General features: G+C 41.2%; 1 protein-coding gene across 3 annotated transcripts in view; it reads right to left on the bottom strand.

Annotated features, from left to right (window-relative positions):
* Positions 1 to 26818, bottom strand: part of EPG5 (ectopic P-granules 5 autophagy tethering factor) — a 129548-nt gene that overhangs the window by 53349 nt on the left and 49381 nt on the right. For all 3 annotated transcript variants that reach the window (XM_004266052.4, XM_033421337.2, XM_049697760.1), the window contains 10 exons: positions 20029 to 20173; positions 19602 to 19799; positions 19104 to 19214; positions 17589 to 17711; positions 16421 to 16587; positions 15379 to 15600; positions 13223 to 13346; positions 6507 to 6651; positions 3777 to 3948; positions 2485 to 2647 (listed from right to left, as the gene is read on the bottom strand). In XM_004266052.4, coding sequence (XP_004266100.1) covers positions 2485 to 2647; positions 3777 to 3948; positions 6507 to 6651; positions 13223 to 13346; positions 15379 to 15600; positions 16421 to 16587; positions 17589 to 17711; positions 19104 to 19214; positions 19602 to 19799; positions 20029 to 20173 — 1570 coding nt within the window. The remainder of the gene's footprint in view (positions 1 to 2484; positions 2648 to 3776; positions 3949 to 6506; positions 6652 to 13222; positions 13347 to 15378; positions 15601 to 16420; positions 16588 to 17588; positions 17712 to 19103; positions 19215 to 19601; positions 19800 to 20028; positions 20174 to 26818) is intronic.

Raw genomic sequence — 26818 nt, 5'->3', positions numbered from 1 at the left:
GTTCCTAGAAGTATCAACCAGTAAATACTGCCCAGGACAGCTGGAATTCGCAATTACTGTATAATTTTCCAAAGAAATCCTAGTTAAGTCTCAGACTACGAAAGTTGCTTGCTGTCTTTACATTTTTAATTCCCCTGGCACATCTGCATCATTAGGCAAAATAATGGCTGGAGTAGTACTGTTGATACTGATACTTCTAGGAGCCATCAGTGGGAGTTCCCAAGCTTCTGGATTTTCCAAATGACGGGACTTCCTAAACTGAAAGTCAGGGCACTGGGCAACAAGTAAGGCCAGCAGAAAATTAAAATGTGCTTTAAGAAAACTTGGATATTTCTAGTGAGGTTATGGCCACAAAACACAGCTATTTTTCAAATTCTTTAAGCTTCTATAAAATCTCCTCTTTTTTTGCTGTGTGTCCTTTCTTGTTATTTTACTTCTTTCTTCAAGCAATCTTAATATCTACCAATTTTTCTTTTGAAAAGTATTTTTTGTGTTGTCTGTAAAAGCAAAATCTAAGGCATATTCATTTTAATCCCTATCATAGATCATCTTCTTTCTGATCTCCCTCAAAATAATAATCAAAATTATTTTGAAGGTATTTTAGAAAAGGTGTACCTTTTTATTTCAGAATTAACGAACTAAAGGTTATAAAAGAAATTTGAATTCAAGGGTTCAGATAAATCAAGACTACGATCCCTTTTTCTGAAAAGGAAAAAAGACAGGTCACTGGTAGGCTTAGAGTTAAAGCTCCCAGGTCTGCCTAGTGGTATTTTCCACCGCAAGACCCTGCAATTTAATAGGAGGTCAAGCAATCAGACCAGTTCTTTGGCTGGGACAGCAAATATTTACAACTCTTCAAACAGTAAGCTATTAGCCAGAATTGGAAAGACATTTCTTTGTACTTATCTCAGTAGTCACTTAAAAAATGCATTTTAGGAGAATTCCCTTCTCTATATAGAATTAACAGCCTGACAAAGATATGTAATTTCAAAATATGGAAAAATACCATATTTGTAAAAACACAGATTGGTAATAAAATGTCCCTTTTTTATTATAACTAGATACATTTTCAGCCTTTTTCCCACAACTCAAACTCCACCCTCAGGTGGCAAACTTTTCTTCCTGTTTTATTATTTTAGCAAGTGATCCTTCTTAAATACCTCTACCTTAGTCTTGCTAAAGCATTAGCAACTGGGGGAATAAAAACACACCAAAAGAAAATTAACTTCATAAGGTACCCGGCCAAAGATATTATCTCAGTATTTAGGAATCTCACATTCCAGGCCAAATTTCTTAATAGACGCATACAACTATGCTGAAAAAAATTAGAAATGAAATTTGAATGTAATAAAAAATATGAGTATAAAAAATTATTTCAAAGAAGACATTTTAAGAAAACAGTCTCCTAGAAAAGACTGATGAAAAATACATTAGAAGTGTTAAAATATGGACCGGCACAAAAAGAAGGAAAATTTTTGAAAGACAACCAAGAGTCAGTAAGATAAATACCCCAATTTGTAAAAGCTAACAAAAAGAGAAGCTATTTTTGTGCAAGTGTAGTCAAGGAACAGGTAGCGCCTGTCTCCAACCATTTCTTTCCCAGCTCACGGAATACTGAATTCACTTGCAGAAAGAGTACCATGCAGTGACTAAGGAGCATGCACTCTGCAGCTGGAATGCCTGGGCCTTCCTGGTTTTGCCACTCACTGGCAGTGTCACCTCGGATATGTAACTTAACCTCTCTATGCCTCTATTTCTTCATCTGGAAAATACAGACCATAAAGATACCCACCTTATAGTATTGTGGTGAGGATAAGACAAGTTCTGTAAAGTGTTTAGACTCTACCTGGCATAAAGTGAGTGCTATGACATACTGGCTAAGGCTAACCTTCCATTCTGAAGTCCTTACGATGTCATAGACCCAACTATGGCCTGTTGGCAAGCTCCACCCAACTGATCTGCTTTTCACACTGCCTCCCACCTTTGTCTTCAGTGGCTCCCCACTACCCACAGCATTCAGCCAGAGCCCCCACATGATGATCTCTTCCAATGTGAGTTCTAACCTTTCCAACATGAATCACCGCCCCCCTCCCCCCGCAAAAAAACAACTGAAACAGATCGATTGAGCCACTGACCCCTAGGTGAAGTCATGGTGACCCCATTCCCACATTCCTTCTAACTGAATCCAAAGTATCATCACCAAAATCTTTTAACACTAGTTTGAGCCCCTCTCTCCAAGAATCATCTCAATTATTCCCCTTTTCTTTTCATTTCTATCTGACTATCTGTCTTATAAGACTCATCAGCACTTACGGAAATAAGTGATTAGCTTTGTATGTATCTTCACTCTCCCCAGAACTATTAAATGTTTTGGGACATGGATGATGTACTAAATACTTCTTTCAGTCTTTCTCAATGATATGCCAATATTAGGGACTCAAACGAAACTCTCTGAATTATGAAGACACTTAATCTTAATCTTACCTGAACTGTTACAACTCCAGCTCCTTGGCACTTCTTGCCACTACTGCCTCTACACTCCAAATGCAGTGTGGTCTGTTCTTCTCGATTAACATACTGCTTGGGCATTGTGTCCAACAGCTCACTGTCCAGCACAACCTGCTGAGATTCCCGAAGAGCTGCAGTTCTGAAAAACATCATCGGTAGGTTAGAAAAAAAAAAAGTCTTAGGAAAGATTTTATGATAAGTGATAAAGGCTTCCGGTCACCCCCAGCCTGCATTAGAGAACGATAAGGCACAAGAATTCCATAGTAACAAAAAACCAAAGGTGTGTGTGCCAAGACTCACCCAAACCCTCTCCCTGGCAGTCAGAGAGTTAAAAAAGGAAGGAAAAGTAAGACAAGTTTTTAGCCAGAAACAAAGCTCCATTTAGAATCTGTGTTAGATCAACGTTTTTTTAAATGAACCCTTAAATGCAGAAGAACAAATGAGAATTCCATCCTGATTTAATCATCCTAAAGGGGTACCTTATTTGTAAGTACCAGTGACTTCTTAGATATTAGCAACTCAACCTGAGATGTGGAAGACATGAAAAGCTAGTTGTTTACATGGGTGTCAACACTGTTTTAACTGTATTGATTATTACGGTGATGTGCAGGAGGCCTGTGTGTTGCATGTGCAAACAACACACATACGATACACGACTAAACCAAAGACAACCAAGGGATAAAGGGCCAATAAGAGATTGATTCCCATGGGCTTTGCAAAGATAAACTCTTTCACTTTATAAATAAAACAGACTCTACACACACTCCTCCTCACAGGATCACAAGGTACAATCAAAACCTTATACAGTTGATCATTCTGTATCCACTGTGAACTCAAAATACTAAAATGACTTTCCCACACTTCGATCAAGTATCTGTGTCAATTTTTAAAAGAATATGGAGAGTTAGAGAGCAAAGCAGTGACAAAAGAGAGTAAATCTCATTTCATTCCCTTTTAACACCATCTTTCCAGGATCAGATTTCCTCAGGGAAAGCATAAGAAAAAAATTTAGCTGGCACTGCCGCCACTCGGAAATGCCACAAGAAACTGTACAATGTATATAGTCCATGAAAGCACCACATAATTTCTACATGAAATTAAAAGACTTGTCACAACTTGGTTAACTAAGGTAACCATCTGAGCCAGTCTGGTCAAATTACCCTGGTGGTGAGGAGGCTACTGAAGAAGCTCTTCTAGGTGCTACTGTACTCATCAGGCTGTCAAAGCAGCAAGCACAGAAGCATGATCCTGGAGGGCTTGTGTCTTACCTGGCCTGCTGCCGCAGCAGATTCAGGTCTGTGCGTACCAGCTGGATGGCGTCCTTCTGACTCAGGATCGAGGCTGAGGAAATAACTGGCACAGGAGGCCTCATTGGCTGCAGAACAAGGGGAGGTTGGGGGTCTTCGTGCTTCCGCAGGTTACTTAAAACCCTTTCTTTAGCTGAAAAAACAATTAAGTCATATTTACTGAATAACGGCTACTACTAGGTCATAATGTACTACAAAACTAAACTGTTACCTTCATAAAGAATGTTAGAGATCTGAAGAATAGTTGTTTAAATCATCAGAGGTCTAAATGAATAAAATTATCTTTTGTTCCTTCCAAGTTCTGAGGGATCACCCACCAGCCTAATAATACTCTACCCAGGAGCTGGGAGCTCAGGAGCATGTGATATGATTAAATAGAATTCCTATCCTCAAAAAGTCTTGATGATAGTTAAAGACCTACTGCTCACAATCTTAAAGTATCACCCTAGACAGCTTTGCACAACATGCTAAGGTGTTTGGACTTGACACTAGTGTAAAAGGGATCTAGTGAATAACTCGAAGCAAGCTTTAGAAAGATGGTAGCTATCATCTGGGCAGTGGACTGGGGAAATGGGGCAGGTAGCCCAGTTAAGAGTTTAATGCAGTCATCCAAATAAACTTCATAGGAATAGGAGAAAGAGGAATGGGCATTATGGAATGAAGCTGAGTGAAAAGTCCTACATTAGGCCAAGGTTTGAACAGGAGGGTGGAGAGTAGTAGAGTTAAAATGAATGAAGACATGGGCATGAACTCCTACAGAACTTATATTTATGTAGCCATACAGTCATTCATTCATTCATTTGTTCATTCACTCAAAAACTGATTTACAAATACAAATAAGAAATCATGTACCATATAAGAAAAATAAAGGTAAAAAACAGTAAATCTGTACCATGCAACTTTGCACTAGATTTCACATGATCTCATACTGGTCAATCCAACTTAAATGTTTATATTCCTACACTTAGTACACAGCTGAATACACAGTAGGTGTCCAATAAATTCCTATCTTCCCTTCCTTTCTTTTCACTACGCTATCCACATACCACACAGCTCATAGGGACTGAAGAACATGAAGAAAAATGCTGCCATGTAAGATAACAGAGGTCGGGAGAGGTCAAAGGAATTTCAAGTCAGTAAGTTAACAAAGTACTTAAGGGACTACTCTGAATTTCCGATTTCATTCCAGATATAGCATTCAATTTTCTATTCTTGTTAAGAAAAATTAAACTTAATAGCCATGACTTTACTTGGCATAAGAAAACTTGTATTGTTTGTAATCCAAACAGATGGAATTTAACATTCCAAACAGGTCAAGTCCAGGACTGTCCCTTATAGCTGGGGTTTTTCCACTAGAACTACCACTCTATGCACAGAATGTAACAAAGCTGGATATTCACCATGGGGTAAGACTCCTGACTATGTTCAAGTCTCTTTCAAGCAACATTAGGTCATGACTCTAAAGCAAATGGGGGTGGGGGAGGTGGGAGGGTCTTTTTCTAACCCAATATAACTTATTACAAAAGAAAAATCAAGGGTGGTACTTTAAATCCAAAACAAAAGACAGAAAAAAACTTAATTCAGAGCATATTTAACTATAATCACAACTCTGGACCACAACTGACAAAAAGTTACGAAGCCAACAAATTTAAGAAAAAGAAGTTGGTGTCGTAAGTATACAATAACCTATGAAGAGCTGCTGAAATTTTTCCTACAATCACAATCACAAGGTCCATCGTTTGATATAATCATCATCTAACCTGCTCTCATCTGAGAAAAACCTGAAACTAATTATTTAAAAATCTAGGCTTTAACTTTATTTAGAACTGCAACCTGTACTGATCACCAGAAACAAGACAAGTGGTGAAGAACAGGGTCTCTGAAGCCTGCTCTTCAAAGCCCCAGCTTTGTGACTTCAGAAAGTTACCTAACCACCATACACTTCAGGTTCCTTATCTGCTCAATGCAAACCCCAAATAATTAAATTCTAGCTTCTACTTTACATGTTGTAAGTCAGTTAAAATATCTTTTTAAAGCATCATGCAGAAAATGAACCACAAAGTACATAATCACTTTCCCAATACCAATTTACAAGACATACAGGGGACAGAAAAACATTAAACTATACCACAAAGGTATAATTAGCAACATCCAGACTGTGGGGAAACTCCATGGCAAGAGTCATGCCTCAGTGTGGGCCAATGAGATGTAACTGGAAAGTCTATGAGCAGCTTCTTCAAAGAGTCCTTAAAAGAGGGAGACTTCCCTACCCGCTGAATGGAATGCAAATGTGACAGCTTAAGCTTAAGCAGCCACGTTGAACCATAAGTGGATGTCAGATGTGAACACAGTGAGACAGCAAGGTAGGAGGTGCACGGGTCCTTGAAGGCTTTCAGGCCATAAAGCTACTGCTCTGAACTGCCTGCCTCCAGACTTCTTTTACATGGAAAAAAAATCCCTATCTTATTTAAGTCCTCACTGTTTTTGGAATTTCTCTCATTCAAAGCATAACCTAACCCCAAGTGGTTAACAAGTTAACAATGAACTCCTAAAAAAGCAATTCTCACTGAGGGGTACACTTTGTGAACCTTAACCCTCAATGGCTCCGATTCACTCCCTCACCCATTCATTCACTCATTCATTCACTCACTCATTCATTCAAAGGGTCTGATGCACACTCACACAACTCACCCAACAAAGGATCAGTGAAGTCCAGTGGCACTGACGAACTGCAGGGTGTAGAATGGGACTCAAGCTTGGCCTGCATCCACAGACTAATGGTTTCCTGAAACTCATAATGTATGCGCTCCATGTTCAAATACTCCATCCACAGGTCCTAAAATGGAACCACAGGACTTTAACTTTCAGAGATGAATCACATATTCACATATAAAACTGTATATTTAACTTTAAAGTGAACCCATAAGTTTCAACATGAGGTGGTCCACTCCAGGCTCTCCAAGCACTAGGATAAATCACATTTAAAATGGGCACTCTAGGGAATTCCCTGGCGGTACAGTGGTTATGACTTGGCACTTGAACTGCCTAGGGCCCGGGTTCAATCCCTGGTCAGGGAACTAAGGTCCTGCAAGCCGCGTGGTGCGGCCAAATAAATAAATTTAAAAATAAAATGTCTAACAATCTTAGGAATCTCAAAACTTTTTGACTGTGTACCATGACTGGAAAAAATTATTGCAACAGCCTCACTAAATGTATATTTATAAATTACATACATATACTACTGAACTAATATAAGACATAGGTAAAAAAAAAATTTTAAAGAGATAAAAAATAAATATATTGAAAATAATTGGATCTGGATTATATCAAGCCCTAGGTCCCAATACCAACTTACAGGAAATACAGGGGACAGAACAACATATTAAACTACACCACAAAGTTATAACCAGCAAAATCCAAGCTGTGGGGAAGCTCTATGGACAAACTACCCAGTTTCTTCAACAAATAAGTTGCAATTTAAAAAAAAGGATAAGGGGAGGACCTATAGATTTAAACAGATTAATAAGAACTATCAACCAATTACAAAATGCAGACTCTGATTCAAACAAACTGTAAAAGTAAATAAAAACAAAACTTTTATGACATTTGTAAGAGCACTGGAAATTTGAACACTATCTAGATATTTGATATTAAGAAATTACTGTTAATATATTTCAGATATAAATGCTCTTGGGTTATGTTATTATTTTTTTTTAATAAATTTATTTATTTATTTTTGGCCGTATTGGGTCTTCATTGCTGCACGCGGGCTTTCTATAGCTGCGGTGAGTGGGGGCTACTCTTCGTTGCGGTGCGTGGGCTTCTCATTGTCGTGGCTTCTCTTGTTGCAGAGCACGGGCTCTAGGCGCTCAGGCTTCAGTTGTTGTGGCACGTGGGCTTAGGTGCTCCGCGGCATGTGGGATTTTCCCCGGCCAGGGCTTGAACCTGTGTCCCCTGCATTGGCAGGCAGATTCTTAACCACTGCGCAACCAGGGAAGCCCTGTTATGTTTTTTAATCTTCGTCTTTTAAAATATGTATCAAATGCCCTCTAGGATTAGCTCCAACATGGTGGTGGGATTGGATTGGCTATAGGTGAAACTAGACACATGATACATACAGGCAGAGGGAGAAGGGCATGTCTATTATACTATTCTATTTTTCTGTATGATTGAATTTTTCATTATAAAAGGTAAAATAAATAAATAGATATGATTGACCAAAAAAAATAGAAACAGAAATTCCAGTATTTTCCTCCCACTCTCCAGTGAGCTGTCTTGCATATTTTGCATATTTGTCTTGCATAAAATATATGTCTGGCATATATTTCACTCTGGTGATGACTATATATTAGAATGGTGGACTGTCACTAGTAAAAAAGAAAGTCAACTATCAATGAACACCAAAAACTACAAACAGTAATAGCTGATGAGCAGATAAGGACTGTGGCTTTGTGGACAATGGTTTTCTTTTTTTTTTTTTTTCTGATTTGGAGTGTTCTAAAGGATACCTATAAATGTAAAAATGTTTCAGGCTTCTCAATTAGCACACTCCCATGAAGTCCTAAATCGTTATTTCCAAACCAATCATGGCACGTTATTTCCAAACCAATCATGGCACAAGGCATTCCAGACTCAGAGAAGAAACACCAAAGTCATCCGGATCACAGCCTGGATCTTGGATGTACCAAACTGTTTGAGATGCTGTACCAGATGCTCCTACTGTGTATACATATCTCCTTTAATTGGGGTCTGGATGTCACTTTCTCCACCTCTGTGCTAAAGTACTATTGACAGAGGCTAACAATTAGAAAAGAATACTGAGAATTAACAATGGGTAAGCAGAGATGTTTCAGAAACCACTAAAAGACAGAACAACTCTGAACCTGAATTACTGATTCAAACTACTAGCTATAAAATTAAATGGCCAGCAGAAACTAACACAACATTTTAAAACAACTATACTCCAATAAAAAAAATTTTTTAATAATAAAAATTTTTTAAAAATCAAATGGCAAGCAAAGACTTTAAAAAAAAAAAAAGGAAAGCAATTAACCGTGTAAATGCTAGGGAATCAAGATAAATATTAAAGAACCAAGAAAGCTATGATTAATTTTTTAAAACACTGACCAAGTACCTACTACATGCAAATTCTCAGATAAGGCTTTGGGTTGTGGAGTATAAAGAAGAGATGAGTATGGACCTGCACTCAAAAGATTTCAGGACACCATGATTATCTGTGTATTTTTCCTATTTCTCTGGCCCTATATTCTCAGCCTTATTTCTCTGTGCCTTTCAATGTTACTTCTCAGAGTTCCATCTTCAGTCCTCTTCTTAATCCAAATACTCTATTACCATTACACCCACATTTCCTACACTACCCCATTCCTGAACTCTAGACCTGTATATCCCCTCCCCACCAACTCTTTAATAAGAGCTCTCCTTGAAGCCCCTCAGGCACTTCCTCTTCCAAGTACTGTAAACAGCAGCTGCCCAACCTACAAATTTGGAAGTCCTTGTACTATCTAATCTGCCCTACAACTGTATCAATCCTAATCGAAAAATCCTATTGATTCTACTAATTCTTCTTCAATATATATATATTTTTTATAAGAACAGGCTAATTTTATTTTTTTAAATTTTTTTAACATCTTTATTGGAGTATAATTGCTTTACAATGGTCTGTTAGTTTCTGCTCTATAACAAAGTGAAATAGCTATACACATACACACGTTCCCATATCTCTTCCCTCTTGCTTCTCCCTCCATCCCACCCTCCCTATCCCACCCCTCTGGGTGGTCACAAACCACGGAGCTGATCTCCCTGTGCTATGCGGCTGCTTCCCACTAGCTATCTATTTTACTTTCGGTGGTGTATATATGTCCATGCCACTCTCTCACTTTGTCACAGCTTATCCTTCCCCCTCTTCATATCCTCAAGTCCATTCTCTAGTAGGTCTGTGTCTTTATTCCTGTCTTACCCCTAGGTTCTTCATGACCTTTTTTTTTCCCTTAGATTCCATATATATGTGTTATCATACGGTATTTGTTTTACTCTTTCTGACTTACTTCACTCTGTATGACAGACTCTAGGTCCATCCACCTCACTACAAATATCTCAATTTCATTTCTTTTTATGGCTGAGTAATATTCCATTGTATATATGTGCCACATCTTCTTTATCCATTCATCTGTTGATGGACACTTAGGTTGCTTCCATGTCCTGGCTATTGTAAATAGAGCTGCAATGAACATTGTGGTACATTACTCCTTTTGAATTATGGTTTTCTCAGGGTATATGCCCAGTAGTGGAACTGCTGGGTCATATGGTAGTTCTATTTTTAGTTTTTTAAGGAACCTCCATACTGTTCTCCATAGTGGCTGTATCAATTTACATTCCTACCAACAGTGCAAGAGTGTTCCCTTTTCTCCACACCCTCTCCAGCATTTACTGTTTGTAGATTTTTCGATGATGGCCATTCTGACTGGTGTGAGATGATATCTCATTGCAGTTTTGATTTGCAGTTCTCTGATGATTAATGATTTTGAGCACTCTTTCATGTGTTTGTTGGCAATCTGTATATCTTCTTTGGAGAAATGTCTATTTAGGTCTTCTGCCCATTTTTGGATTGGGTTGTTTGTTTTTTTGTTATTGAGCTACATGAGCTGCTTGTAAATCTTGGAGATTAATCCTTTGTCAGTTGCTTCATTTGCAAATATTTTCTCCCATTCTGAGGGTTGCCTTTTGGTCTTGTTTATGGTTTCCTTTGCTGTGCAAAAGCTTTTAAGTTTCATTAGGTCCCATTTGTTTATTTTTGTTTTTATTTCCATTTCTCTAGGAGGGGGGTCAAAAAGGGTCTTGCTGTGATTTATGTCATAGAGTGTTCTGCCTATGTTTTCCTCTAAGAGTTTGACAGTGTCTGGCCTTACATTTAGGTCTTTAATCCATTTTGAGTTTATTTTTGTGTATGGTGTTAGGGAGTGTTCTAATTTCATACTTTTACATGTACCTGTCCAATTTTCCCAGCACCACTTATTGAAGAGGCTGTCTTTTCTCTACTGTATATTCTTGCCTCCTTTATCAAAGATAAGGTGACCATATGTGCGTGGGTTTATCTCTGGGCTTTCTATCCTGTTCCATTGATCTATACTTCTGTTTTTGTGCCAATACCATACGCAAATCAATCAACGTGATACACCATATTAACAAATTGAAGGAGAAAAACCACATGATCATCTCAGTAGATGCAGAGAAAGCTTTCGACAAAATTCAACACCCATTTATGATAAAAACCCTGCAGAAAGTAGGCATAGAGGGAACTTTCCTCAACATAATAAAGGCCATATGCCATATATGACAAACCCACAGCCTACATCATCCTCAATGGTGAAAAACTGAAAGCACTTCCACTAAGATCAGGAACAAGACAAGGTTGCCCACTCTCACCACTATTATTCAACATAGTTTTGGAAGTTTTAGCCACAGAAATCAGAGAAGAAAAAGAAATAAAAGGAATCCAAATCGGAAAAGAAGAAGTAATGCTGTCACTGTTTGCAGATGACATGATACTCTACATAGAGAACCCTAAAGATGCTACCAGAAAACTACTAGAGCTAATCAATGAATTTAGTAAAGTAGCAGGATACAAAATTAATGCACAGAAATCTCTGGCATTCCTATACACTAATGATGAAAAATCTGAAAGTGAAATCAAGAAAACACTCCCATTTACCATTGCAACAAAAAGAATAAAATATCTAGGAATAAACCTACCTAAGGAGACAAAAGACCTGTATGCAGAAAATTATAAGACACTGATGAAAGAAATTAAACATGATACAAATAGATGGAGAGATATACCATGTTCTTGGATTGGAAGAATCAACATTGTGAAAATGACTCTACTACCCAAAGCAATCTACAGATTCAATGCAATCCCTATCAAACCACCACTGGCATTTTTCACAGAACTAGAACAAAAAATTTCACAATTTGTATGGAAACACAAAAGACCCCGCATAGCCAAAGCAATCTTGAGAACAAAAATGGAGCTGGAGGAATCAGGCACCCTGACTTCAGACTATACTACAAAGCTACAGTAATCAAGACAGTATGGTACTGGCAAAAAAACAAAAATATAGATCAATGGAACAGGATACAAAGTTCAATATATTTTTAATTTATCCATTTATTTAACTACTCCTGCTATTTCAATAGTTCTTCAAACGAAGCCTTTGGAAAAAGACGTCCTGCTGGTAACATCCTCTCTGCCACTCCGCATCACCATGTCTTCCTATCAACCTGAGAACTCCCATTTGTCCTTTAGGGCTCAGTTCAAAGGTCACACTCCAGCCTCAGTATGAATCAGGTGCCATTTGTGCATGTTTCCACAGCACCCTGTGCATTCCACCCCCACAGTCTTCATCACTGGATGCAATAATTTAGTCCCCCAACTGACAGTAAGCACCTTAAAGGCAGAGACTGCATCAAGTTTCTTTTCGTCTTTGTTATTAGATGCCTGACACCTTAAAGGCATTCAACAGATACTCACAGAAGGAAGGGAAGAAGAAAGAAGAAAAGAGAGGAAGGAAAGACAAAGAACACAGAAGAAAGTGAAAGACACCTACTAGAGATGAAATAGTATATACAGTGTGGAAGCAACTAGGTTTAAAGACCCAAATTGAAGTCTCTCAAGTCTCAGAGGATCCTAAATCCCATCCAATGTTGGGGGTCAATGCCCAGTAGAGTTCAGCCCCTAGAAAAAAGAAACTGGAACAGAAGAGATATGCCTACATACATACACACACACACACACACACACACACTCACACAAATGATAGCTACAGAAGCTTAACGAAAACTCAGAAGTTTTGGCCTAAGAAAGACCACAGACATCTTTGCTTGGGTACCAGGGAGAGAACAAATTAGGATATGTGAAGACTAGAATTGAGTATCTCCAAAAGGGCAACCAAAACTGTGATAGCTACAAGTAAGTCATCTCCAAAGGCAAACAAAGGTGAACTCCCTATCTCCATGCTACTAACTTTCTGTACAACATATGAATCTTAACAATCTTAACAAATTCTTACACAGTTTTATGGGAGTAGAGATGACTGCTTAAAAGTGTTCAGTTGCTGACGATTTAAAACAAGGAAGAATACAGTCAGAGAAAGGCTGTGTTTACGAGGCTGTAGAAGGTCCCAGAATGAGCTTCAAGCCTTCAGGTGAGGCCATAGTCGGGTCAGAGATTCAAAAGGAAACACTCCTACAAAAAAATCACTTATATGTTGACAAAACCACAAAAACAATGACCATACCAGTGACCCGATTTCCGTATCAACAAGTGGTTTTACCATTAGGTTATAAAAGTAACCAATTCAAATTACAGAGAGACATTGCCATGGTTTTACCTGCTGATTCTGCATCACTTTTGCTAGCCTGTGAATATCATAATGCTTTGGCAGAGAAGGGATATACGTATCTCCTTTTTGAAAATTCTCATCTTCTAGCCATAATATATATACATTGAAGAGCCTAAAAGAAAAAAACATAAATACATAAAATACAAAAAGATGTGCAGGCAAATGAAGTTTCTTACACCTCTAGGAGCACTGGCACTAAAAGATAAAAGTTCGGAAGCACATAACACAGAAAATATTTCCAACCACCACACTCCCAAGAAGGGCCAGCAAGGGAGAAAGGTCACAAATCATTTAAGTACGATGCAATAATTGCTAAAACAAAAGGTGTGAAGAAAGGGCTCTGTGAACTCTATTACTAAAGAGGGTTAAATACAGTACACAGAAAAAAATAACTGGAGAAGGTGACTTTAACACAATCCAAGGATCTGAATTTCACGCTTTTCTTTCCTGGACAATCAGTCACAGTGAGCCTTGGTGCTTGGAAAAGTTTAGATAATATTCAAATAAACACCTTTTCTGTCTTTCAGAGAAAACATTAAAAGCCATTTTAAACTTATACATTGGAAGAACCTGCCAGCTTTAGGCTCAATGACAATCCCCTGCCTCAAGGAATCACAAATAGAACCCATAGCATGTATGCACCCTGTTCCCATGAAGAAGGAACAGAAGAAAGCTAAAAACAGGGGGAAAAAAATTCTCTATTTTCCGGTAAAAACTTTTTTAAAAATTTAATGATGCTTCCTTTGTTTTTATTTTGTTTTGTTTTTACAAGGAAGACAGTCCATTTAGCTCAGATCACTGGTATTTTAAGCAGTTGTTTGCAGCAACAGGTACCAGAGTAGTCTACAGCACACAAATTACAAAGTACCAGGTGGGGACCAGGAGGTGTGGCTGGGCTTTACTCAATAAAGTGGAAAAATACCACCTTTACCCTGGCAACAGTCTATGAAGGAAGAGACCCTGGGACAGAGCTTTGAGGCTCTTAAACAGGAGGGGCTGGCACGGAGCTCTCTTCCAGCTTGACTTGGTTATATGTCTACTTCACAACATGCCAAAGGAGGGCAAAAGGGAACATCAAAGGCTTTCTTAGCTGATCTAAATGTTCAGAGATAAAGCCTTCCCAATGGTTAAGCCCAGATAAAAATACATTTTCCTTCAAGCAAGAAAGAGACAGGGAGAAATGATTCTGGAGGCTGAGAGAAGCCCTAAGGCTTTGAGGTCAATCAAGCCTGAAGCCTGAGTACTGCATCAAAATACTGGCTTTCCTCACCAAGACATTTGTATTCACTTTGTATTCAGAGTTCATTATTAAGAGCTGTTTTTATTAAGTCTTTTTTATTTTTATTTTTTGCGGTACATGTGCCTCTCACTGTTGTGGCCTCTCCCGTTGAGGAGCACAGGCTCCGGACGCACAGGCTCAGCGGCCATGGCTCACGGGCCCAGCCGCTCCGCGGCACGTGGGATCCTCCCGGACCGGGGCACAAACCCGTGTCCCTTGCGTCGGCAGGCGGACTCTCAACCACCGCGCCACCAGGGAAGCCCTATTAAGTCTTATTTATAAGACTAATATCTCGTTTACATCAAGCTTACAAATGAAAGGTGAAAGAACAGTGTGAAGGGGACACACACTTACCTCAGAGTTCTTAACCTTTTAGGGGATGCAAATATTAAGCCTATTTTTAGAAGCAGTTTTGGAAGATTATGAATCCACCGCACCCCAGGTGGATCCCACAATCCCCTAAAGGGCCTATGACTCTCACTTAAAGAACCTTGCCTGGGTCGTTTATTTCTTTTAGAGAACTATCCTAGCAGGCTTTACTAGTTGTTAACCTGCTTTATCACTTCTTTTGGTTTGTTTCTGTTATTAAATAAAGAAATAGAAGCGGTCACCAGCCCTCGGGTTTAAGAGCTTTCACTCAGACTCCAGGCACTTCACAGAGGTACATCCAAATTGCTGATTCACTCTCGTAAGAAACACAAAAGAGAAACATGACAAGATGCAAACCTATAGTCAAAACCACCTTCCATATTCAATCTAACAGGTTAAGAGAATAACATCTAGCAGCTGTAACACAAATCAAAGAGCCGGCACAAGTACCTGTGCTGCAAACAACAACATAAATGGCTAAATAGCCATGCCTCACCTCACAAGCTCCGTGTGCAGCTCTGGTGAAGTCAGGTAAGCAGGGGTGCCAGCCTGGGTCGCTGGCAGCCCTTCACTGCCCTCTGCTGGAACTCGGAGGGCCTTGCTCGCAGCGTGGTGGAAGTCAGCCACCTCAGTCAGACGCCTCTTCATTTCTTTTAGCAAACTGTTATGAGCAGGGCTTTGAAAAAACCTTCTTCCAATACAACCATCTACGGGTAGCCTTAAAAAATGCAAGCACAGATCACAACAGGATCAACACAAGATGCTCTTTCTATGTGACACAAAATTACAGTCTGTTAAGTCAGTTTATTAAATTAATACATACTATCTCTACCTCAATGGTTATAATGAGGCTCCAACAAGATGGCACATATAAAAGCAGTTTTTAAAAGAACGAAATGCTATGCAAATTCAAGACACTGTCACCACTTATAGGTACAGAAGAGATTAAAGATAGTCCCTTTTCTTAAAGAACTTGCAATCTGGTAGAAAACAGAAGTGATGAAGAATCAACATCCGTATGTTTCAAAGGGGTGAGTTAAGGGAGTGCAGGTGAACTAGAAACAGAGCTGGAGCCAGACAGCGATGGTCAGTGACAGTGAGCAGCCATGGCCGGCCAGAGTCCCTTCACACCCAGTGGAAATGCTGGCCTCCCCCCCAGGCACTGCCTGGCCTTTGTCCACAGCTGCACTACCCATCACCAGTCCCCTCGAACAAGCTCCACCATGGCCACACAAGCAGCCTCAGTTTGGGACAGTCTCTCCCTTTGCAGCTCCAGAAGCTCTCTGCTTAACCTTGCAGGGTCCCAGGGTGTTGTCTTCACCAAACTGGGTATGGGGGGTGGTAAAGAGAGAGCGGCCACAAGATACCCTGAACTCAGAAAAGGTCTAGTCTGATAGACGTGAAACAGGAAAGGAGGGAGGCTCCTAGCCAGACAATGACTCTAACTCCCATGCCACAGTGTGAGAACACAGAGCTGCAGAGCAATGCAAAGGTGGGAACTGATTCACAGAAACTTACTACTACTCTGGGTACCATACCCATATTGCGGTCCTGGGCGGTGAAGATACAGGAGGAAGAACTTCTGCCAAATGAGTGGCAGAAGAGGATGGTCAGAAGGCGTGACGAGAGCCTGGTGGGCCCAACGATAAATGAGCAGCCTCTGGAGGGACGGGACGATGGGGAGTTTCAGCTGAGCCTGGGCTTTCTACAAAAGAGGCGGGCTTTGAGCAACCATGTAATGAACACAACTGCAAACAGTCACTTCCTAAGTGATTCAAATGAAATGCTGAACATGGTGTTTTCGATTCAATAAGAAAAAAGAAAAGTCATATAAACCTTACTTCTCCGACCCCCTAGCTAACACTTTAACCTTAGTAGCAAGACATGTAGGGCAGCTTTTTTTCAAGAATTACACAGACCCCAGAATTGGACTGGGTCTTAAGCATCACCTAGTCTAATCTCATTTCCATGCCTTTCCATTCCTTTGCATGTAAAACACTATAGGGCAAGAATAATATAAAAGCCAAAGTAAATTTTATCAACCTCTTGAAAATAGAGATTTTTCTTTTTTGGCCACACTGCATGACAGGTGGGATCTCAGTTCCCCGACCAGGGGTCGGACCTGCGCCCCCTGCATTGGAAGTGCAGAATCTTAACCACTGAACCACCAGGGAAGTCCTGAAAATTTAGATTTTAAATGGGCGTTCAAGAATGATAAATCCCTTGACAGGCTCTGAAATCCAAAAGCAAAGTCTATACTATAGGACCTGAAAATAGAAGGTCTTTAATTCTAAAGCCTCATTCCAGTCTTTCTCACACTTTAGTTAGCCTAAGGATCAGCTAGGGAGTTTTTCAAAATAAATTACTGGTCCCACTCCAGACTCAGAATCCCAGAGGCCGGGGTCCAGGAATCCGATTTCTAACAAGCTCTCTAGGGGATTCTGATGCTTTAGAACAAAGGCAATCCCCTTTACACATACAATGAACACAGCCTCAAATTATTAGGTTGTGACTCTCAATGTTAAAAGAACCTTGGAAAGGAGGTATACACTTCAACTACACCATGTTAAGCATTAGTTTGGTTACTGTGCTTTCCAAACATTCGTAACAAAAGAAAACACAGAAGTCCAAAAGCTACAGGTGAACCCATCAGCATCAAAGTGTGAACCACCTTCTACCACTCAAATGCAGAACTGCTATTTGCACCTTCAGAGCTTGGTCAGGGGTAAATGCAGAGTTTATAACCAATTCCCCTTCAACAACTCTTCGGAGCTGGGAGTCTTCTTCAAAGATGGATTCCATGTTCAGGACTGTCCATGCAAACCAGACCTACAATAACACCAGGTAAAGAGGGGAATGAGCTACTAACTCAGACAGACAAAATACATCCTCACATTCCACAAATAAACATTACAGTTCCTAAAATTAACACATAGTTTTTATACCTATTTCTACTCTTATCACAGATATAAATTTACATGAAATAGGCCATTGAAAACTGTTCAATTACTTTAGAAAGGCTACTTTAGTAAAAGAAGATGTTCGTTTGCTCAACTTTAGTGCACAGGTTCCGTATCACGAGGGACAGGAAAGAGGGCCAGATGTGAGCTCTGCCCTTAAGAAGTTTTGCATTCACCAGAGGAGACAAGACTAATATAAGTAACCATAATGTAAAGTGAGAAGTGTGAGTACTGATCAGGGATTGAGTGCTACGGGAAACCAGAGGAGGTAGGGTGGGATCAGAGAAGGTAATATACCAGAGAAGACTCTAGGCAGAGACTGGAGGGGAAGGCATGCCTGGGAAGAGAATCAGCTAGGCAAAAGATGGAAACTCCAGAGATGTATGCAGATAACAGCATGGAGTGTGTTTCAGCTGGATCACAAGAGATATGAGGAAGAGCAGGAGGTAAGCATGTGATACAAAGTTGAAGGATGTTACTACTAATTTAAGTGATAAAACAGAGACATAATGGGACACACAAAGTCTTGAAAGGTGGTGATAATGATGAAAATAATGCTGCGAATTAACGAAAATGATGATAACTATAACAGCCAGCACGTAGTAAACACTGTTCTAAGTGCTTTACATGTAGGTGCAATCATTATTCCCATTTGACTGTTGAGGACAAAGAGGTTAGCCAGCTGCCCAAGGCACAGTGCTAGCAAATAGCAGAACCAAGGCTGAACCCCGGGTGGTCCGGCTCCAGTGTCCACTCTTACTTAAACGCTCTGCCCTGCAGCTGGGCAGCCTCTGCAGTCAGGCAGTTGGAGTCTTATCATGAGCTGTCTGACCCTGAGCCAGCCACTTGACTCCATAAAACCTCAGTTAACACCCCTGTGAGACAGGAATAGCAACAGCACCACCTCAGCAGAGGGCTACTGTGAGGATTAACTGAAAAAGTATTCTTACGCATAGTAAGTGTTAACAGACGTCAGTTATTTTAGACTATTAGTAACATAGGTAAGGATGATAACAATATTAAAGTTCAAAAAGATAACAGGGCTTCCCTGGTGGCGCAGCGGTTGGGAGTCCGCCTGCCGATGCAGGGGACACGGGTTCGTGCCCCGGTCCGGGAAGATCCCACATGCCGCGGAGCGGCTGGGCCCGTGAGCCGTGGCCGCTGAGCCTGCGCATCCGGGAGGGGCCACGACAGTGAGAGGCCCACGTACCGCAAAAAAAAAAAAAAAAAGATAACAAATGGTCCACAGTGGGTTTCCTACCTGAGTGGGTGTGGCCAAGCCCTCCACAAAGGAAGGAGTGATGTTGCCTGCCACGATCCAGCTCACCAAAGAAGAGAGCAGACTCCGGTCACAGTGGTAGCCCAAAGCATTCTACACCAGGGGAGCATGTGGAGCAGAGAGTGGAGGCTTTAAAAAACACAATCGATGAGCTTTTCAAGAATATCAGCAATTACCTTACTACGATGGAAGATTCTGGTAAGACACAGATTTCAATAATTAGTCCACCAGCAGTTACAATCCCAGGCTGCGCATTATAGCCAAATGTAATGAGCAGTGCTCCTCCTGGGATGTCCTTCCTTTGGCTTTATGAGAATCTGCACTTAGCAGACTACGATTACTGGATAAGACACTGTTAAGGCAGAGCTTTAAAAAGGCAGTGGCCACAGAGCAGTACTGAGAAGGGTGCATGTGGGGGAACCTCCTTAGAAGACTACTATCTAGCTGATGACTGAAAGATAAATTCTCTAACAGGTTTACCTTATGTTGCTGGTAGAGCAATTTCTGCACACAGTCTTCCTGCATCAGCTGAAAAGCTGTTTTACACAAATGGTCCATGAGGAAGAGGATGGGTTGTTCTCGGTACCAAAGTTGTTGGCTTATAAGAGCCTGAACCCAGAACTCCAATACGGCAACCGGGCCCACTTCATTGAGCTGAGTGCTTACAGAGATGTGGGCCTGCGGAGAAAGGGCTCAGGTGACGTGAAAGGTAATAACCAGCCTCCCATTTTTAAAACACTAATAAAATAATACCTACCTCCACTACAAAACCCAGATCTGTTGACCTTCTTGGTCAAAAGCACTGTGCCAAGTGCTTTGAAATGACCAACACATAGACATGTTAGCACAGGGCTGTTTGATTGGGAAGGCAGGCAAGGGTGTACTTAGGGGCTGACAGGGTCCTGACCTGGATCATGCTGTTGAGAAGCTTCACGTTGTCTCCATGGCTGGCTCCTGTCAGGTGCTGTGCCACCTTGTGGGTGACCTGTTGCGTGACACCCTGAGGGACACCGATGTCCAAGTGTAGGAAGAGGAGGAGGTGTGACAGAAACCTGCCGAGCACATAGGACAACGCACTTTACCTTCCAATCGGAAGTCAACAGAATTTCCAGTGGCTAATTACTTATGAGAAGCAAAAAATACTGACGTGTCCCATTTTTAAACCAAAGCTCTATTTAGGGATTCTGATAAATCTTCAGGAATTTCAGAAGAATAAAGTTTTCCAGTTTGACGTGGGTTAAATCTACCCATGTAGTGAACAGACCTAAGACACATAAACCCATGCAAGTTAAAGAGCATTAGAGCTGCTGCTCTATCCCCTCCCAACCCCCACTAACGAGAGTAGAGATATCTATAGAATCATTCTTCAATCTTTCATGGGGTGTCAACTCCACAAAAAGTGGCATATGGAACACTGCGGGGGGGGGGGCGGGCACGGATACCACCACATTTAAGTCACGGACGTGCCCTCGGTTCCCTGGGTGAACCAGGCTCCTTCCTCTCTCAGGGCCTTTGCCTCTGCTGGGTTTTCTGCCTGAAACACTTCCCCACATCTAACCTGGCAAACTCCTACTCATCCTTCCCATCTCATCTGCAATGTCCCTTCCTCAGAGACTTCCTGACCCCTCCCCGCCACCTAAAATACGTCTAACCCATTAACCTCCCTCATAGCACCATTGTTTTCCTTCGTGGCACTTAAAATTGGTAACTGCAGCCTGAGGACGTGACCCCTTCCTATGTGTCTGAGGGCAATGCCCAACCCGCCTGGCTCCCCATCGTACAGACAGTGGCAGCACAGAGGTTACTGCTGAGTGAGGGTGCTTCCCATTTCACAGGAGGTACAACACAGGCCAAACTCCACTGCAGTAGAAAGGGAAAGCTATGACAGGAGAGGCGCAATGAAGCCCTGTAAGAGTTCAGAGGACAGAGCTAGCGCAGGCTTTAGGGTGCAAAGGGAGAGATACAGAGGAGGAAACATCTGAAATGGAGCCTAGAAAGATTTACCTTTACTCAAAATTTAACAACTCCGGGGCGGGTGGGAGGGGTGGGAACAGCCCATTCAATTTAATTTTAAAATCTCTCAAAATTGCAAAAATCTAAAGACAATTTATTAAAATTGTTCCAGGCAGGCATCAAATTGCCTGTGTATCACTTAAGCCTTACACTCAGCTTGTATGAGAAATGGCATTATCTCATCATACAAATAAAGAAACAGAGGCTCTGAAAAGTGAAGGAACTCACCTGTGTTCACACTAGGAAAGTGATGGAGTGAGGACACAACTCAAGCCTGAAAGCCATGCGCCAACCAGAACACAAGTGGTCCCAGACTCGCTCAGGGCCTAGAGTGCTAATTTTTCCAAAAAAGGTCCCTAGGCCCTAACCCATTCCTACTGAAGCAGACTCTCCAGGGGAGGAGCTGGGAACCCATATACTTAATAAGCTCCCTCCCGTGAGGGGAGGAGCTTCTCATCCCCAGGCAAGTCTGCGACACACAAGTCTGTTTGAAATGACACACAATGGGAAAACTGTAGTGTCCCCCTCATGCCTTTGGACGTACTACCTGTCCCCTGCCATACAGGCCTCCTCCACATCAGGTCTCACCTCCCCCTTCCTCGCTCTTCAAAAGGCTCCAGCCAGATGACCTCCTCCCAGCTCCCTGGACAGGTATTTTTCTTCCCACCTCTGTGCCTTCACTCAGCTCCTCCCCAGCCTGGTCCTCTCCAGACCCTCCTCTCACCCCCTATGGATACTTAAAAAGCCCTGTCTTGCCATGTCCTCTCCACTGACCCAACACCTACCTGCACTCCGAAGCTCAATTAGAAACGCACCTCTTGGGACTATGTTGGTGGTGCAGTGGCTAAGAATCCATCTGCCAATGCAGGGGACACGGGTTCAAGCCCTGGGCCGGGAAGATCCCACATGCCGTGGAGCAACTAAGCCCGTGCGCCACAACTGAACTGAAGCCCACAAGCCACAACCACTGAAGCCCACATGCCTAGAGCCCGTGCTCCACAACAAGAGAAGCCACCACAATGAGAAGTCCACACACTGCAACAAAGAGTTGCCCCCGCTCGCCACTACTAAAGAAAGCCCACGCGCAGCAACAAAGACCCAACACAGCCAAATAAATAAATTCATAAAAAAAAAAGAAGAAACCCACAAAGTCATATTTGTGGGTCATCTCTTGCTTCTGTTCACTGAGCACCCTCTGTCTCCCTTCTGCTAACACATCCTCTCATTAAGGGAACTGTCCTTCCTCCATGCTATAGAGTTGTGGGAGAGAGGGTCTCTCAATACAGAATCCCTATACACCTTCCTCTCAGGACTGGTCAATCCCACTGGTCAAGGTGACAGGCTCAGGGAGAGCACATGAGTAAGTCACACCAATCGGAATCATTATAAGAAACAAGGATAAAGAAAAACATTTGCCTTTCCCATGGGAAACTAGCATGATGCCTGGTTCTCTCTGTAGCATGTACTTTCATTCCCCTGGAAAAAGTACAACTGCAAGAGACGGCTTGAAAGAGAGAGAAGCAGGGCCAAGGGACCTGGGAGGGTAGATAAACAGAAAGGGAAATACTACCCAGGGCCTCTCAGCTTTGCAACTATGGCCATGTTGGGACGGCAGATTCCTGGGAGAGGCTCTCCTGTGCACTGTGGGATGTTTAGTACTATCCCTGACCTCTGTGCACTAGATTTAAGTAGCAGCCCCCCTCAATCCCCTTACAACTCCCTCTCCCAACCACCTGCCCTACCTGCCCCACCCCACCAGGCTGCGACAACCAAAATGATCTCTAGACATTACCAAATGTCCCCTGAGGGTCAAAACCCCTCTAGTTGAGGACCACCACTTTAGAATGACCTGTTGTTATCAGGAGCCTTCTTCCCTAATCACATGAGCCAACACATTCCCTTCCTGGTAAAACAAGTGTGCACTGAATTTTCATCATGTGCAATTAAGAATCTTGATTCGTACCCATCCTTAATTCCTTCCCTCCCCCAGCAGCTATTTCTTTTACCCTAATTCCGTATACATTTACCATATACAGTTGACCCTTGAACCCACAGGGTTAGTGGTACTGACCCCCCATGTAGTTGAAAATTCATGTATAACTTTTGACTCCCCCAAAAACTTTACTAATAGCCTACTGTTGACCAGAAGCTTTACCAATAATATAAACTGTCGATTAACACATATTTCGTATGTTATATGTATGATATACTATATTCTTACCATAAAGTGAGCTAGAGAAAAGAAAATATTACGAAAATCATAAGGAAAATACATTTACAGTATTGTACTGTATCTATTGATACTGTAAGCTTACATCATCTGTTTACAAGATGAATCACCTGTCAGTACCTACATCAATACTGTCTTATATGTTATAAAACACTGTAGATGCTATACAGGCTAACATTACACATCAAAAACGAAAAGACAATGTGAAAAAGAAATTCATATTTATTTACAGGTAGAACAATTCCTGCACTGATAATGAAGAAGCAGCAGTATGATTGCTTTATGGTAGCCTAGTATAATCAATACGATTGTTTCACGATCATCTAGCCTATATACTAATGAATGAATCATTTTAAAAATTTTGTGGCATAGAGTATGATAGTCATATTCATAATACAGTATTAGAAACACTGTTACATTTTTTAAAAAAACACTTATCTGTGATGACAGCCTGATACAGTTTCTCGATTACGAGAGAGGTATACTGTGCAGTAGTATAATTCTTTGAAAGCAAAGTTATAAAACAGTAAGAAAAACACAGTATTAATTTTATATTAAATATCTCTCACCCTATGCCTATGTAAGGATAGGCTACCCACTTCAATACCAGTCTGGCACAGCATGTGCTACATGATGAATACTTAGGTGATGATGATGATGACACAAAAACATCTCATACAGTCCTTGCCATACGGGTGTCAGATTTTCACACAAAGACACACATATACACAACAGGTAAGTTTATCAACTGTACAGCATGATGATCGTTTATTATGCATTAAGTGGAAGTGGATCATCATAAAGGTCTTCATCCTCATTAGCATCACGCTGAGTAGGCTGAGGGGGAAGAGGAGCGGTTGGTCTCGCTGTCTCAGGGTGGCAGAGCCGGAAGAGGTGGAAGAGAAGGAGAAGAGGGAGGCACACCTAGTGTAACTTTATAGAAGTACATCGAAATTTCTGACTTCTTTGCTTTTTCATTTCTCCAAAAATGTTTCTATACAGTATCAATTCTTCCCCCGTTTGCTTTAGTTTCAGTGCTCGTATCATAGAAGGGTCCATGTCATAAAAGAAATCAAAATCAGTCTTGAATAATCAGAACCTTCTGGCAGATTGTCTAATGTTAATGTTTTCTGGCACTGCTTCTTCTACGTCTTCTTCCTCATGATCTGGCACCGGTTCAGAAGCACTCACGTCAATCAAGTCATCTTCTGTTAACTCCTCTGGTGTGGTGACTATTAGTTCTTGAATTTCTCTAAGATCCAAATCTTGAAACCCTTCCCCCACTCCCAGCCCCAACTTCTTTGCCATATCTACCAACCCTTTCATGATTTCCTTGATTGGTTTTGTCATAAATCATGAACTCATGCACATCTGGACACAGTTTTCCCCAGCAGGAATTTGTTTTGGGCTTGATGGCTTTCATGGTTTTCTATACCAACAATGGCATCTTCAATGGTATATTCCTTCCAGACTTTCAGGATGTTCTATCAGGGTTCTATTCCATAGTGTTGACAATCCTTTCCATAGAGTACCACGTACAATGAGCCTTAAAGGTCCTTATGACCCCCTGACCTAGACACTGAATTAGAGACGTTGTCTGTGGGGGCAAAGGGACTGCTATGACACCTGCGGTGTTGAACTCGTGGGGTCTGTGTGGCCAGGGGTACTCTCCGATACCAAAAGAACTTTAAAAGGCAGCCCAGTACTGGCAAGGCACTTCTTGACTTCAAGGACAAACCATTGATGGAAACAATCAAAAAAAAGGGTTCTCACTGTCCAGGCCTTGTACAACCAAGAGACTGGCAGCTGGTATTTATCTTTTCCCTTCAAGGCTGGGGGGTTAACAGCTTTACAGATAAGGGCAGTCCTAATCGTAAACCCGACTACATTTACACGAAACAGTATAGTTAGCCTATCCCTTCCTGCCTTCAATCCTGGTGCTTGCTTCTCTTCCTTGCTAATAAATGTCCTTTGTGGCATTTTTTTTTTCCCCAGAATAGGGCACTTTCATCTGCGTTAAAAACCTGTTCCGGGGCTTCCCTAGTGGCACAGTGGTTGCGGGTCCACCTGCCGATGCAGGGGACGCAGGTTCGTGCCCCGGTCCAGGAGGATCCCACATGCCGCGGAGCGGCTGGGCCCATGAGCCACGGCCGCTGAGCCTGCGCGTCCGGAGCCTGTGCTCCGCGGCAGGTGGGGGCCCGCAGTGAGAGGCCCGCGTACTGCAAAAAAAAAAAAAAAAAAAAAACCTGCTCCGGCAGATATCCTTTCTCCTCGATGATTTTTGTAATGGCATCTGGGAACTCATCTGCTGCCTCCTGGTTGACAGAAGCTGCTTCTCCTGTTATCTTGACATTTTTTAAGCCAAATTTCTTTCTAAAATTATCAAACCATCCTGTGCTGGCATTAAATTCTTCAGCTTTAGATCTTTCACCTTCCTTTTGCTTTAAGTTATCATAAAATGACTTTGATTTTTCTCTAATCATATTAGGGTCTACAGGTATACCTTTCTTATAGCCATCCTGCACTCACACAAAAGCTACATTTTCAATATGAGATAAAAAGGTATTTCACAAAAAGTACAACAGTGACAGCTTCATGAATTTCCTTTTCTTTTTTTTACAATGGTTCCTACTCTGGATTCATTTATCTTGAAATGACAGGAAGTGCAGCTGCAGACTTCAATCTATGGTACATATCATGCAATTCAACTTTTTCTTGTAATGTCATGACTTTTCTCTGCTTCTTGGGAGCACTTCCAGAATCATTAGAGGCACTTCATATGGGTCCCATGGTGTTATTTAAGGCACTAAACACAATGAAAATGACGCGAGAGCCGTAAGAGGTCACTTTTTACTGTGATGCACAATTTACTGGAGAGACAAACTGCTCAGTCGGAGAAGATTAGCGTCACAAAGCATGTTAGGCGGATACTCAACACTTGAGCTCACCTTCATGGCAACAGGAGGTGGCTACAAAATTATTACAGTAGTACAGTATGCAGCTGTAATTTAATACTGCACCTTTTATGTCTGTTTATATTTCTCTCAACCATGAATGGCATCATGTATGGTCTGTGTTTGTGTGTGTAAGTTTTGATAAATTTTAACTTTTTATAATAGATTTGTGTATATTTTATGGTAGTAGATGAAAGAATAGACTAGTATCTACATTTATTTTATACATTCATGACATACTTTTTTCTTAATTTTTTTCAATATTTATAGGCTACATTAGTTCATCTGTGAGTTTTTTCAAATTGTCACAAATCTCCAAAAAACTTTCCAGTGTATTTATTAAAATATATCCTCGTATAAGTGGACCTGCACAGTTCAAACCCGTGTGGTTCAAGGGTCAACTATAATGCAAATGCAATCTATAGGCCCTAGCATGGCCTTGCCAATATTTTGCTTCATAACTTTGTGATTACCTCAGAAGTCTTATTTTCTCCACAAGA

This window comes from Orcinus orca, chromosome 15 (genome assembly GCF_937001465.1).
Source record: "Orcinus orca chromosome 15, mOrcOrc1.1, whole genome shotgun sequence".
Taxonomy (NCBI): Eukaryota; Metazoa; Chordata; class Mammalia; order Artiodactyla; family Delphinidae; genus Orcinus; species Orcinus orca.
This window is presented reverse-complemented; position numbering and strand designations above follow the sequence as displayed.